General features: G+C 37.4%; 1 protein-coding gene across 1 annotated transcript; it reads left to right on the forward strand.

The window, feature by feature from the left end:
- Positions 1-1304: 1304 nt before the first annotated feature.
- On the forward strand, positions 1305-7709 carry LOC122708302 (complement factor H-related protein 2-like). Its single transcript, XM_043924619.1, has 5 exons — positions 1305-1441; positions 1860-2054; positions 2408-2584; positions 6525-6707; positions 7141-7709. The coding sequence occupies exons 1-5, from the start codon at positions 1357-1359 to the stop codon at positions 7335-7337; spliced, it is 837 nt and encodes a 278-aa protein (XP_043780554.1). The 5' UTR covers positions 1305-1356; the 3' UTR covers positions 7338-7709.
- The last annotated feature ends 4357 nt before the right edge of the window (positions 7710-12066 follow it).

Raw genomic sequence — 12066 nt, forward strand, 5'->3', positions numbered from 1 at the left:
GCTTTCTTTCAGTCTGTCAAGTACTCATTGCTGTAGTTTGTATTAGTTTATAATATTTCTTTATAGAAGGGTTAGTTTCTATAAGCTATTTTTCTATTCTGGAAGTCTTAATTACATTAATAAATAATTTAGTATTTTGAAACTACTATAGTAATATTATGTAAGGAAATAAATAATTTCAGTGCATTAACTCTCTCACATTGGTGACTGATCTATTTTCTTCTCCTTTATACTAGTATTATATTTTCCATGTTAATTATCTGCTTGGTAATTAGATAATAGAATTTCTTGATAATAGAAATTCTCTTCTACTAAAGAATTGCACTTTAAATGATGACAAATATAATTCGCTATATAAATACACACATATAAACAAAATAAATAATAAAAGCAATTAATAAGTTAGTGAAAGAACAGATAAAGATTCTTGAGTTATATTCTTATAAAAAGAGGATTATCACTGTGTGCATCTAAATATGTTTTAAAATTAAAAGGTGCCTCAAAGTACGTTATGGAAAAGGAAATGTTTCGCAACCCACTCCAGTATCTTTGCCTGGGAAATCCCACGGACAGAGAAGCCTAGTAGCTACAGTCTGTGGGGTCACAAAGAGTCAGACTCAAGGGAGCACACATGCAAAGCACATTAAATACTTAATGCCCAGAATACACTGAAACTCTTGTACTTATTAGTGTGATCCCAAGTGAGTTCCAAAAAAACTGGTGCTTCCCTAAGCACAAGAAAATATAGAGGGTGGAGTAAGGTTCAAATACACATCAATTTTTATAAATCCCTACCCTACGCAAAGCTGGGAGAAGGTAAGTAAAGGCCATGAGAAAGTGTTAGTGACATGGACTCGGTTACTCATCTGGCTGAGAAAGAAATGGTGTTTTTGAGACGCGTTTAATTTAAAAATTAGTGTTTTATATCACTTTGGAGGCCAGTCTAGTACTCTCCTTAAAAAGAAACAAACTCATACAAGTACATTTGTTGTTGTTCAGTCACTCAGTTGTGTCCGACTCTTTGTGACTCCATGGACTGCAGCACACCAGACTTCCCTGTTCTTCACCAATTCCCAGAGCTTACTCAAACTCATATCCATTGAGCTGGTGATACCATCCAACCATCTTGTCCTCTGGTGTTCCCTTCTGTCTTTCCCAACAGACAAGTACATATCAGGGAATGAATTCAAGTGTTTTGAAACGACTACCGGGAATTCAGGGATTTGGCAAAGCTCTTTGAACTTTGATACTAAGTGACCTCACTTAACTAGCATCACATTGATAGATATCCCCTTAAATTCAGAGTCACACTTGATGAGCTGCTAAACGACCAAACAACACAACTGGAATATTTGCATGAACGTGCCTTTGAGAATGTCTAACAAGCTGTTACTACTCAATGTCATCCTCACCCTGTGGGTTTGCTGTGCTCATGGGCAAGGTAAGTTGAAACAGATCTGAACACTCAGCTTCCCTCTTAAGTGTAACTTCATGTTTTATCTACTTTCATGTGTCTTTATATTTTAATAGGCGACTTGTCGAAATTGTCTGTATTGTGTCATCATGATGGAGAGTCAACTTATAGGGAAATTACCTCATACTCTAAGGAAAAAGAAAATAACTTATGTCTTCTCTCTCCTCTTTTCGCCTATATAATGTCAATATTAGAAACACTTCCAAAGAACATAAACATTCTGTATTTCTCCAGGACCTTTACACCCTATTAGTTATAGACTGTCCCAGATCTCTATCACTACTACAAGTGGGATAATTAAGCTAAGAATAATAATAAATTCATCAATGGGATTATTAACATACATAGAACTATTCACTAATGTAGGATAACTATTTTTTTTAAGGAAGAATGTGTGATTTTCCAGAAATAAAACATGGAAGCATATATAATGAAAATAAATATAAAAAAATCTTCCCAGCTGATGTAGGGAAATATTTCTACTACACCTGTGATCACAGCTTTGTGACTCCTTCACAATCACTCTGGACTCGAATAAACTGTACAGAGGGAGGATGGTCCCCAGCACCAAAGTGCCTCAGTGAGTAAGCACCCTCCTCATCACTGGGATGAATTATCAGTGTGTCCGGTGGGTGGAGAGGCTGTGCCTGAAGGAATCGCGGGGTCTGGACAGTCGTAGCAATGGAGACCAGAGGAGCCAGCAAAGACGACCTATGACAGTCATTGTGAAAAGATGTCTGTGGAAAGTAACTTCACAAATGAAAAATGTTTTCATTACACAAGTTGGAATTAATGACACGGCATACTAATTTTTTACATGCATGGCCTAATTTTTAAGAAGCAAATTTTTTGTACTTGATTTCTCTTTGGAACTTTGCAAAATGTCATACTCTTTCATTGCAAGATGAGTACCAGTCATCTTTTGCCTTTTAGGACAGTGCTTTTTCCCTTGGGTGGAAAATGGTCAATCTACGTCTTCAGGACAAACACACCGGGAAGGTGACACTGTTCACATTGTCTGTGATGCTGGCTACAGTCTCCCAAATGGTCAGAGCAACATCACATGTGGAGAAAGAGGCTGGTCCTCCCCTCCTGAATGCCGTCGTGTCTGTGAGTAACAGCACACTGTGTTCTTGGGTCTGGTATTCATTTATATTTTATAGAGAAATAACAATATTAAGTACAGGTGATATTGCTATTGCTACTATCATCACCTTTTCAGTTCAAGGTTCCAACTCTGCCTAAGTAGAGCTGCAAATACCTGGGTCATCACTAAAAAATCATTTTATCTACTTACATAAATTAAATGTAGGTAATAATAGCAAACACCAGCCAAGAACACAGTGAAAAACTATAATTCTCACATTATATAGTTGCTTCAGTGAATGATTTTCATCAGAATCAACAAATCTTGGTAATACATATTGTGCTGCTTTTGAATATACAGCATTTTAATGTAAATCCTAATAGCTTCACATAATATAACAATGCATCAAAAGAAGCAAGTCAAAATATGGTTCTCTCATGGAACTTTAAAAGGCAGCCAACTGACTCTGACAAGGTCCTTTGGCAAGTAAGTGAATGATACATATGGAGGAAACAAAGGAAAAGAAAACTAGCCTTTTTCAATGTCAAAACCAAATTTGTCAAATTGAATATTTCAGTTACCACACGTGGCTTTTACTTCAACTTAGGATAAGCCTATTTATAATTCTGTTGAAATAGGCCATTCCAGTTGTTTAATGATCTTTCCTATTACGATGATGCATGTTTTCCATACCACCAAGCAATTCCCTGAAACTGTCTACCTGGAAATACTGTCAGTTCCCACAGGTAAGAGCTCAGGCCCCCAAGACTTCTTCCTCCCACCCCCCACTTCACAAGTCAGTCACAAGTCTAGCTTGTCATCTATGCTTTTGTCTACTAGCTATGTATTAGAGGTTCCCAGGACCTCTTCTTCAGGTTCAATTAATTTGCTAGAGTGGTTCACAGAACTGAAAGAAACATTTGATTTCCCAGATTCCCAGCTTAAAGAATATAGAGAACATAACTGAGGAACACTCAGATGGAAGAGATGCACAGGGTGAGGTGTGTGGAAGGCGTGGAAATTCCAGGCCTTCATAATAGCCCCTCTTCCAGCACCCACATGCTCACCAACCAGGAATCTATCAGAATCCCATCCTTTTATTCTTATGGAGGTTCTATGATGGGGCAAACTGATTAACCCATCAGCAGTTGATGCAATTTGCAGCCTCTCTTCCCTCCCTGGAGGCCAGGGTTGTGGAATTGAAACTTTCAATCTTCTCATCACAGGTTGGCTCCCCTGGCAACCAACTCAGGTGGTTTTCATTGTGTATATACAATGGAATACTACACAGCCACAAAAAGGAATGAAATAGTGCCATCTGTAACAACATGGATAGACCCAGAGAATATTATCTTCAGTGAAATGCACTCAACACAGAAAGACGAATATTCTATGATATCATTTATACATGGAATCTAAAAAATAATACAACTGATTGTACATGCAAAACAGAAACAGACTCACGGATATAGAAAAAAAAATCATAGTTACCAAAAGACAGAAGGAAATAGGGGGGACAAGTTAGAGGTATGGGATTAAGGGTAAAAACTACCATGTATTATATAGAACTGATATGCCACAAGGGTATATGGTATAGCAGAGGGAATTACAGTCTCTGTCTTAAACTATAAGGGAGTATAATCTATAAAAGTACTGCATCACTATGCTATACTCCTGAGACTAACACAGTATTGGAAACCAATTGTACCTCAGTTTAAAAAAACCCAATTATCCTGTTTGTTCGTAAGGATTCAGCTGGAACTCTCATACATTGCTGGTGGGAATGTAAGATGGTACAATCACCCTGAATATCAGTATGGCAGTTTCCTATAGATTTAATCATGCATGTATCAGATAGCCCAGCAATTTCACTTTTAACTATACATCAGGAAATAGTGAATACATGTTTACTCAAAGACTTGAGTCCAGATGTTCATAAATAGCTCAATTATAACTGCCACAAACGGGAAACACTTCAAAAGACAGTCAACAGAGGATAAAATGGATAAACGTACTTATGTTTATATAAAGCTCCCCTGCTTCACAATGAAAAGGAGTGAGCTAATGATGCAAGACACCACAGAGCAGACGGGGCCTGACATTTGATGCCATAAAGCAGCCAGATGTAAGAGAACGCACACTGTATGAATCCATAAACAAAGTTGTAGGGAGGCAGCACTGCTCCACAGGGACGGAAAACACGGGCTTCCAAGCGGAGGAGAGTTGTGGGGCAGGGGTGGGGTAGAAATGGAACGGCAGAATAGTAAGGGGAGAAGCAAACTGCCTCTAGTTGACTGGGTTTGTGACAATTACACATTGTCACATCATTGGCTGACACGTGGATTTTATTGTATGTAACTCAAATCTGAATAGAGGTGATTTTAACAATTTTAAAAGATCACCTTTATTGGGTGATTATGGGAAATGAATCTAAAAAAGAGTTGATATATGTATAAGAGATTCATTTTGCTTTCCACCTGAAATTAACACAACATTGCAAATCAACTATACTGCAATAAAAAGAAAATTTCCAGGAAGCGATACATGGATATATATTACTGAACACCTGAAACTAGAACGGCATTTTTACTCAACTATGCTCCGATATAGAATAAATTTTTTAAAAAATGAGCATTTGCAAACCAAACATATAGGTGTCCAAAAAATTGTAATGTGACTGAATTATTAATTGAAGAAAGGAAGCAGAAGCAATCTGCTAAGCAGAGATTAATAAAATAGAGAATATACAAAATTATTAGAAACAAGAAATTCCAAACAGAAAGAAGAGAACAATTATGAAATACAAACAAAAATAGCACAGAGGTGAGAGTGATGTCAGCAAGATAAAGGATAAGATGCTCCTCCTGGTATTCCACTTTCAATAATAAAAATTTAGCATCTATCCACAAAAGTACCTTTACGGCAGATGCAAGATCCAGGTTCCAGGAGACCATGAAACCCCCAGGGTGCAGTCCAAACACAAGGACAGGCATCTTGTTCCCTTCCAGTGCGGGTGAAAAGTCTAGACTCATCAACTGGCCCTTGTTGATCAAAGTGAAGAGAAGGTTGGTCTTAGGTTTACTCTGTGGTGTTTTTTTAGACTAAGTCCTGTGAAAAAAAAATGTTTCTGTCTTGCTAGGTTGATCCCTTCCTGGGCCTGTGCCTAAAGAAAGCAGAACCTTCTTGTGACCTTTTTGTTTGTTAATTTTGCCTGAATGTGAGATCATTTCTGGGTTGCAATCTCAGTGCCCGGTCCTGATACATACAAAGCAAAGGGAAAGCTCCACCAACCAGTGCAGCCTAACTCCTTCAATCCCAAGGTCTCAAAACAATCTACTTTTTTTTTTCATTTATTTTTATTAGTTGGAGGTTAATTACTTATTTTCTACACTCTTCACAACCTCTTATGTTGGTTTTTATAATTCTGTTCAGTATTTTTAGTTAACAGAGGGAATATGTAGCAGAAGAAATAAGCAGAAATGTTCCCTTCTCATTTTGTCCAGACAGAAAGCCTGAAATTCCCTTCACATTATACACATTTGTAATTCCTTGAATTTTATTTAGGAAGTTGATGTTTCTCTCGGAAAAAAAATGAAAATCAATTTTAAAAGTTACCAAAGATTCAATAGCCATTGCAGTATGCTTAATACATAAGACCAAGAAACTTCCTTTGTTTATGGTAGCAATCCATCTTTCTAGCATACGTTCATTAAGGAAAACATTTTTAAGTACCAGAATATCACAAAGCAGACATGTTTGTTAATGTCTAATGTATGCTTTCACATGGGGTGAAAGGAAGGCCTCAAAATTTGACTCTGTTTAAGTGATTAAAATTCCTTAAACGAATCATTTCTGTCATCAGAAATCATAAATCTTGATGTCACATATCGTGGTATATTTTTATTTGTTTTCTTTAACCTCTGTTTTTCTTTGATCTCTCAATAAGTCGAATTATGTTTTTAGACCCTCAAGGAAGATGTGGGCCTCCTCCGCCAGTAGACAACGGAGACACTACCTCATTCCCATTAACACAGTATCCTCCGGGATCGGCTGTTGAGTACCAGTGCCAGGCCTACTATGTACTTCAGGGAGACAGATACATAGTGTGTCGGAATGGAGAGTGGTCAGAACCACCAAAGTGCTTAGGTAATATTTTCACCTTCTCATGGGTCCCGGGAAAATCCGTGTAATTGGTATAATATTGTGCTGTTTAGAATAGAAATTTTATGGATTAACAACAATTCCATTGAATGTGTGACTAAAAGATAATAATATATGAGAAAATAAAGTTTGAAAAATTATTGTTCAAGGAATCATAGCAATGAAAGATTATTTAATATAAACTCAATGTGATATTGATTTCTTGAATCCTTCATTATAACCCTTAATAAATTAAATGTAGTACCTCACTTTTATATCATTAATTGGAATCTACATAATGGATTTTCAGTGAATTGGCTTGGAAAAGATTTTGAGAATGAAATCCTGGACCAGTGTAGAAGATTCTACTTGGAAGTCTAAAATCCTGAAGGAAATATTTGTATACTACTTAATGTTCTATGTTTCTTTTTAACTTCAGATCCATGTGTAATTTCAGAAGAAATGATGAAACAACACAACATACAGTTAAAATGGAGAGATGATAAAAAAATTTATACTAGAACAGATGACACTATTGAATTTACGTGTAAACGTGGATATCGCCCAAGGACACCAAATCATACATTTCGAACAACCTGTCAGAAAGGAAAATTGGTGTATCCTCATTGTGAATGAAACATTGGTGAAAATGCAGTCACAAAACTGAACTTTTCATTATTCATCCAATTCTCATTTTATCAAGTAAATCAGAATTTGTGTTAAATATTATGTGGATGGTGCAATTATAATCCAGGTGACCAACTAATCACTTCTTAAAAGCACTTCATTAACACTTGGAAAATCAAAATGCTACATGTCCTATTTATAAAACAAAGAAGAAAGAAGAAATTTGGGAAGAAATTAGATGTAACAACTTCAATGCCTCCTTCCATCCATCATTCTAACTTTCTAAAATATTCTCCATAACTTCTGAAGTTTTCTGAGACTTTATTTCATAAAAAATGCTTATCTCCATTCTCAAAATATCAATTCACAAACACGTAAAAACCTGTGTGTCATACCTACATTAGTCATTAGATCTAGTTTATTATATTGGTAATTAGATTTCATTTCTTTTTATGACTGTGTAATATTCCACTGTGTTTTTGTACCACATCTTCTTTATCTATTTATCCACTGATACATATCTAGGTTGCTTCTATGTCTGGCCTATTGTAAATGGTGCTGCAATGAACATTGGAGTACATGTGTCATTTTAAGTTATAAATTTTTAAATCCCTGGTTTTCTCAGGGATATCCCAGCAGTGGAATTGCTGGGTCATATGGTAGTTCTATTTTTACCTTTTAAATGACCCTCCACAGTGTTCTCCACAAGGATGTATCAAGTTACATTCCTAACAATAAAGCAAGAGGGTTCCCTTTTCTCCACACCCTCTCCAGCATTTATTGTCTGTAGCTTTTTTCATGATGGCCACTCTGACTGGTGTGAAGTGATACATCATGGCAGTTTTGATTTGCATTTCTCTAATAATTAGTGATGTTTAGCATCTTTTCATGTGCCTCTTTCATGTATGTCTTCTTTGAAGAAAGGTCTGTTTAGGTCTTCTGCCCATTTTTTGATTGGGTTGTTTGTTATTTTTATATTGAGTTGCATGAACTATTTGTATATTTTGGAGATGAATCCTTTGTCAGTTGCTTGAGTCTGTCATGCAGAGTGAAGTAAGTCAGAAAGAGAAAAAACATCATATACTAATGCATATAGGTGGAATCTAGAAAAAATGGTACAGATGAACCTCCTTGCAGGGCAGGAATAGAGACACAGTTGTGAACAAACCTGTGTACACAGTGGGGGAAGGGGAAGGTAGACTAAATCGGGAGGTGAGGATTGACATATATACACCACCATGGGTAAAACAGGGAGCTAGTGGGAACCTGCTGAATAGCACGGGAAGCTCCAGCCGGGGCTCTGGGACAGTCGAGATGGGTGGGATGAAGCGGGCTGGGGGGAGGGAGGGGACATGTGTAAACATACAGCAGTTTCACTTTGTTGTACAGCAGAAATCAACACAACACTGTAAAGCAATTGTATTCCAATTAAAAAATCAGTTGCTTAGAAACATTTCAAATTTCTACAAAAACATGAACACTGAAAGATGAAAATAAAGATATAAATAAAGTGAAAATATTTTAAGGTAATACTTTGTTACTCTTTTGTTTAAATATCTATCACTATACATTGTTATAAAAAATTTTTTCTTGTGATAAGAAATTTTAAGATCTACTATCTAAGCAACTTTAAAATATATTATTTTAACACATTATTAGCTGTGGTTACCTGCTGTATGTTACATCCCAATGACTTTTTTTTTCCCCACAACTGAAAGTTTTTACTTTTTCTTCACCCATTTTGCCCAACTCCCTATTCCACCTCCAGACTCTGACAACCACTAATCAATCCTTGGTATCCTTAAGCTCAGTTTTTGGTTGGTTTATTTATTTGTTTTTATGGTTTTGTTTTTGGTTCTACATGTAAGTAAGATCATATGTTCTTTGTCTTTCTCTGACATTTCATTTAGCATAATGCCCTCAAGGTCCATCCATGTTTTCACAAATGGCAAAATTTCATTCTTTTTAAGGCTGGATAATATTTCTCTGAATACATATACCACATTCTCTTTATCCATTCTGCCATCTATGAATACTTAGGTTGCTTCCATATCTTTGCTACTGTAAATAATGTAGTGAACACTGGGGCGCATGTATCTTTTTGAATTAGTATTTTCATTTTCTTTGTATAAGCACTCAGAAATGGAATTGCTGGATCATATAGTAGTTCCATTTTTAATTATTTGAGGAACTTCCATACTGTTTATTTACCATAGTGGCTGAACCAGTTTGTGTGTGTGCTAAGTTGTTTCAGTCATTTTGGACTCTTTGCGACCCCATGGACTGTAACCTGCCAGGCTTGTCTGTCCATGGGATTTTCCAGGTAAGAATACTGTAGTGGGTTGCCACACCTTCCTCCAGGGGATTTTCCTGACCCAGGGATCAAACCTGCATTTCCTGCACTGACAGGCGGGTTCTTTATCACTAGCACCACCTGGGAAGTCCAACCAGTGAACCAGTTTACATTCTACCAAAAGGGCTTGAGGTTTCTCTTTTCATACCCCTGCTGCTAAGTCACTTCAGTTGTGTCCAACTCTGTGCGACCCCATAGACGGCAGCCCACCAAGCTTCCCTGTCCCTGGGATTCTCCTGGCAAGAACACTGGAATGGGTTGCCATTTCCTTCCCCAACGCATGCATGCATGCTAAGTTGCTTCAGTCGTGTCTGACTCTGTGCGACCCCATGGACAGCAGCCCACCAGGCTCCTCTGTCCACAGGATTCTCCAGGCAAGAATACCGGAGTCAGTTGCCATTTCCTTCTCCATCATACCCCTGCTGGCACTTGTTAACTTTGTCTTTTTAACAACAGCCTTTCTGGCAGGTTTAAGGTGACATCTCACTGTGGTTTTGATCTCTTCATCTGGCTTGTGATTTGTAGTCTTTTAAATGTCCTTTGTAACAAGCTGATAATCCAGTGAGTGAGCCATTTTAGTAAATTAATCAAACCCAAGAAGCAGAAAATGGGAACCTCTGATTTATAGCCAGTCAGTCAGAAGTACATGTGACAACCTGGACCCTGACTGGCATCCTGAGTTGGAGGAGGTTGTGGGAACCTCCAGTTTGTAGCAGTTGGTCAGAAGCACCGGTAACAAACTGGGTTATAACTAGTGTCTGAAGTATAGGGTGATCTTATGGGACTGAGCCCTTTACCTGTGGAATCTGATTTTATCTCCGGATAGTGTCACAATTAAATTGATTTCTCGGACACCCTGCTACCATTTGGGAACTGCTTACTGGTGTTAGAAAGGCTTCACACAGGCACACAATCACAGTGGAATGGGGTCCAGGAATTCTTTTAGTGGGTATCCTTGTCCTTCCTGATGATAGACAAAAAACTTTCAGCTTTTCATCATTAAATATTATATTAGTTGTGCCATGTATGGCCGTTCCCTGTATACCCACTTTATTGATAGCATTAACATAAATGGATGTGGAATTTTGTTAAATGCTTTTTCTGCAACTATTGCAATGATCTTATGATTTTTATCGTTCATTGTGTTAATGTGTTATATCACAGTGGTTAGTGAATGTTGAACCATTTCTACATCCCTGGAATAAAAGCTACCTGATCACAGCCTATGATCCTTTAATGTGTTAATGAATTCAGTTTGCTAATATTTTACTGAAAATTGTTGTATTTATATTTACCAGGGATATTGGCCTGCAATTTTCTTTTCTTGTGGTGTCATTATCTGGTCTTAGTATCAGAGTAATGTTGGACTCTTAAAATGAGTTTGGAAGAGTTTCCTTCTGTGAAATTGTGATTTATAAAAATGTATGTATAATTTGACATTCAGATGACCGAACTATATTTCTCATACATTTAGTCTCCCTACAAGGTTCGTGCTTCACAGTTCCAAACACTAGCATAACATAAACGGATGTGGAATTTTGTTAAATGCTTTTTCTGCATCTACTGCAATGATCATATGATTTTTACTAAGTGCTGAGAGTGATAACTGTGTATATTGCTATGTTAACAAGGTGACTTTGGGAAAGCCCCTAAAACTGGGGCTGGCTGCCAGTTTTGGCTGGCAGAGCCAACGTTATGATCAGAGGATCAGAACACTCAGTCTTATCTCCTAACCTCCAGGTAAGACTGCACTGACTAAGGTTATTAAGTAGTAAATGGCAACCCACTCCAGTACTCTTGCCTGGAAAATCCTATGGAAAGAGAAGCCCGGTGGGCCACAGTTCATGGGGTTGCAAAAGAGTTGGACACAGCTGAGTGACTGAGCACATTAAGAAGTAGGAAAGCTGTGGGGCCTAATTTATTTTACATATAGCAAGTTTGCAGAAGCAAAAGTAGAAAAAGCAAGACTGTTTTATAATTGTCCTAATAGTTCAGAATGCCAGGCACAAATAAAATTCATTAAAAAGTTCTTTAGTCTGTAGGCAACTATTTATGATTAAAAAAAAAAAAAAACTCAACAATGTGGTTATAGAGGGAACATTTACCAACATAATAAGGGCATCCAAATTGGAAAAGATGAAGTAAAACTATCACTATTTGCAGTGCTGTGTGGGACACCTAATTCTCCACTGCTGTGTAACAAATTAGACCAATTGTAGCCACTTAGAACAACAGACATTTATTACCTGACAGGTCCGTAGGTCAGGAGTCTAGGGGCTGAGCTGCTGGCTCTGGCTCAAGATCTCCCCTGGGGCTGAGGTCAAAGTTTATGGCAGTGAGGTGTCCAGGGACTATCCTGGAGCAGACTTCACCTCCAAGCTCACT

The sequence above is a fragment of the Cervus elaphus genome, chromosome 14, assembly GCF_910594005.1.
Source record: "Cervus elaphus chromosome 14, mCerEla1.1, whole genome shotgun sequence".
In the NCBI taxonomy this organism is placed as follows: Eukaryota; Metazoa; Chordata; class Mammalia; order Artiodactyla; family Cervidae; genus Cervus; species Cervus elaphus.

Coding starts and splice junctions, on each gene's coding strand:
- LOC122708302 (XM_043924619.1), top strand. CDS start 1,357: ATGAACGTGCCTTTGAGAATGTCTAACAAGCTGTTACTACTCAATGTC. Junction 1,442..1,859: donor TTGCTGTGCTCATGGGCAAG/GTAAGTTGAAAC, acceptor ATTTTTTTTAAG/GAAGAATGTGTGATTTTCCA. Junction 2,585..6,524: donor TCCTGAATGCCGTCGTGTCT/GTGAGTAACAGC, acceptor TTATGTTTTTAG/ACCCTCAAGGAAGATGTGGG.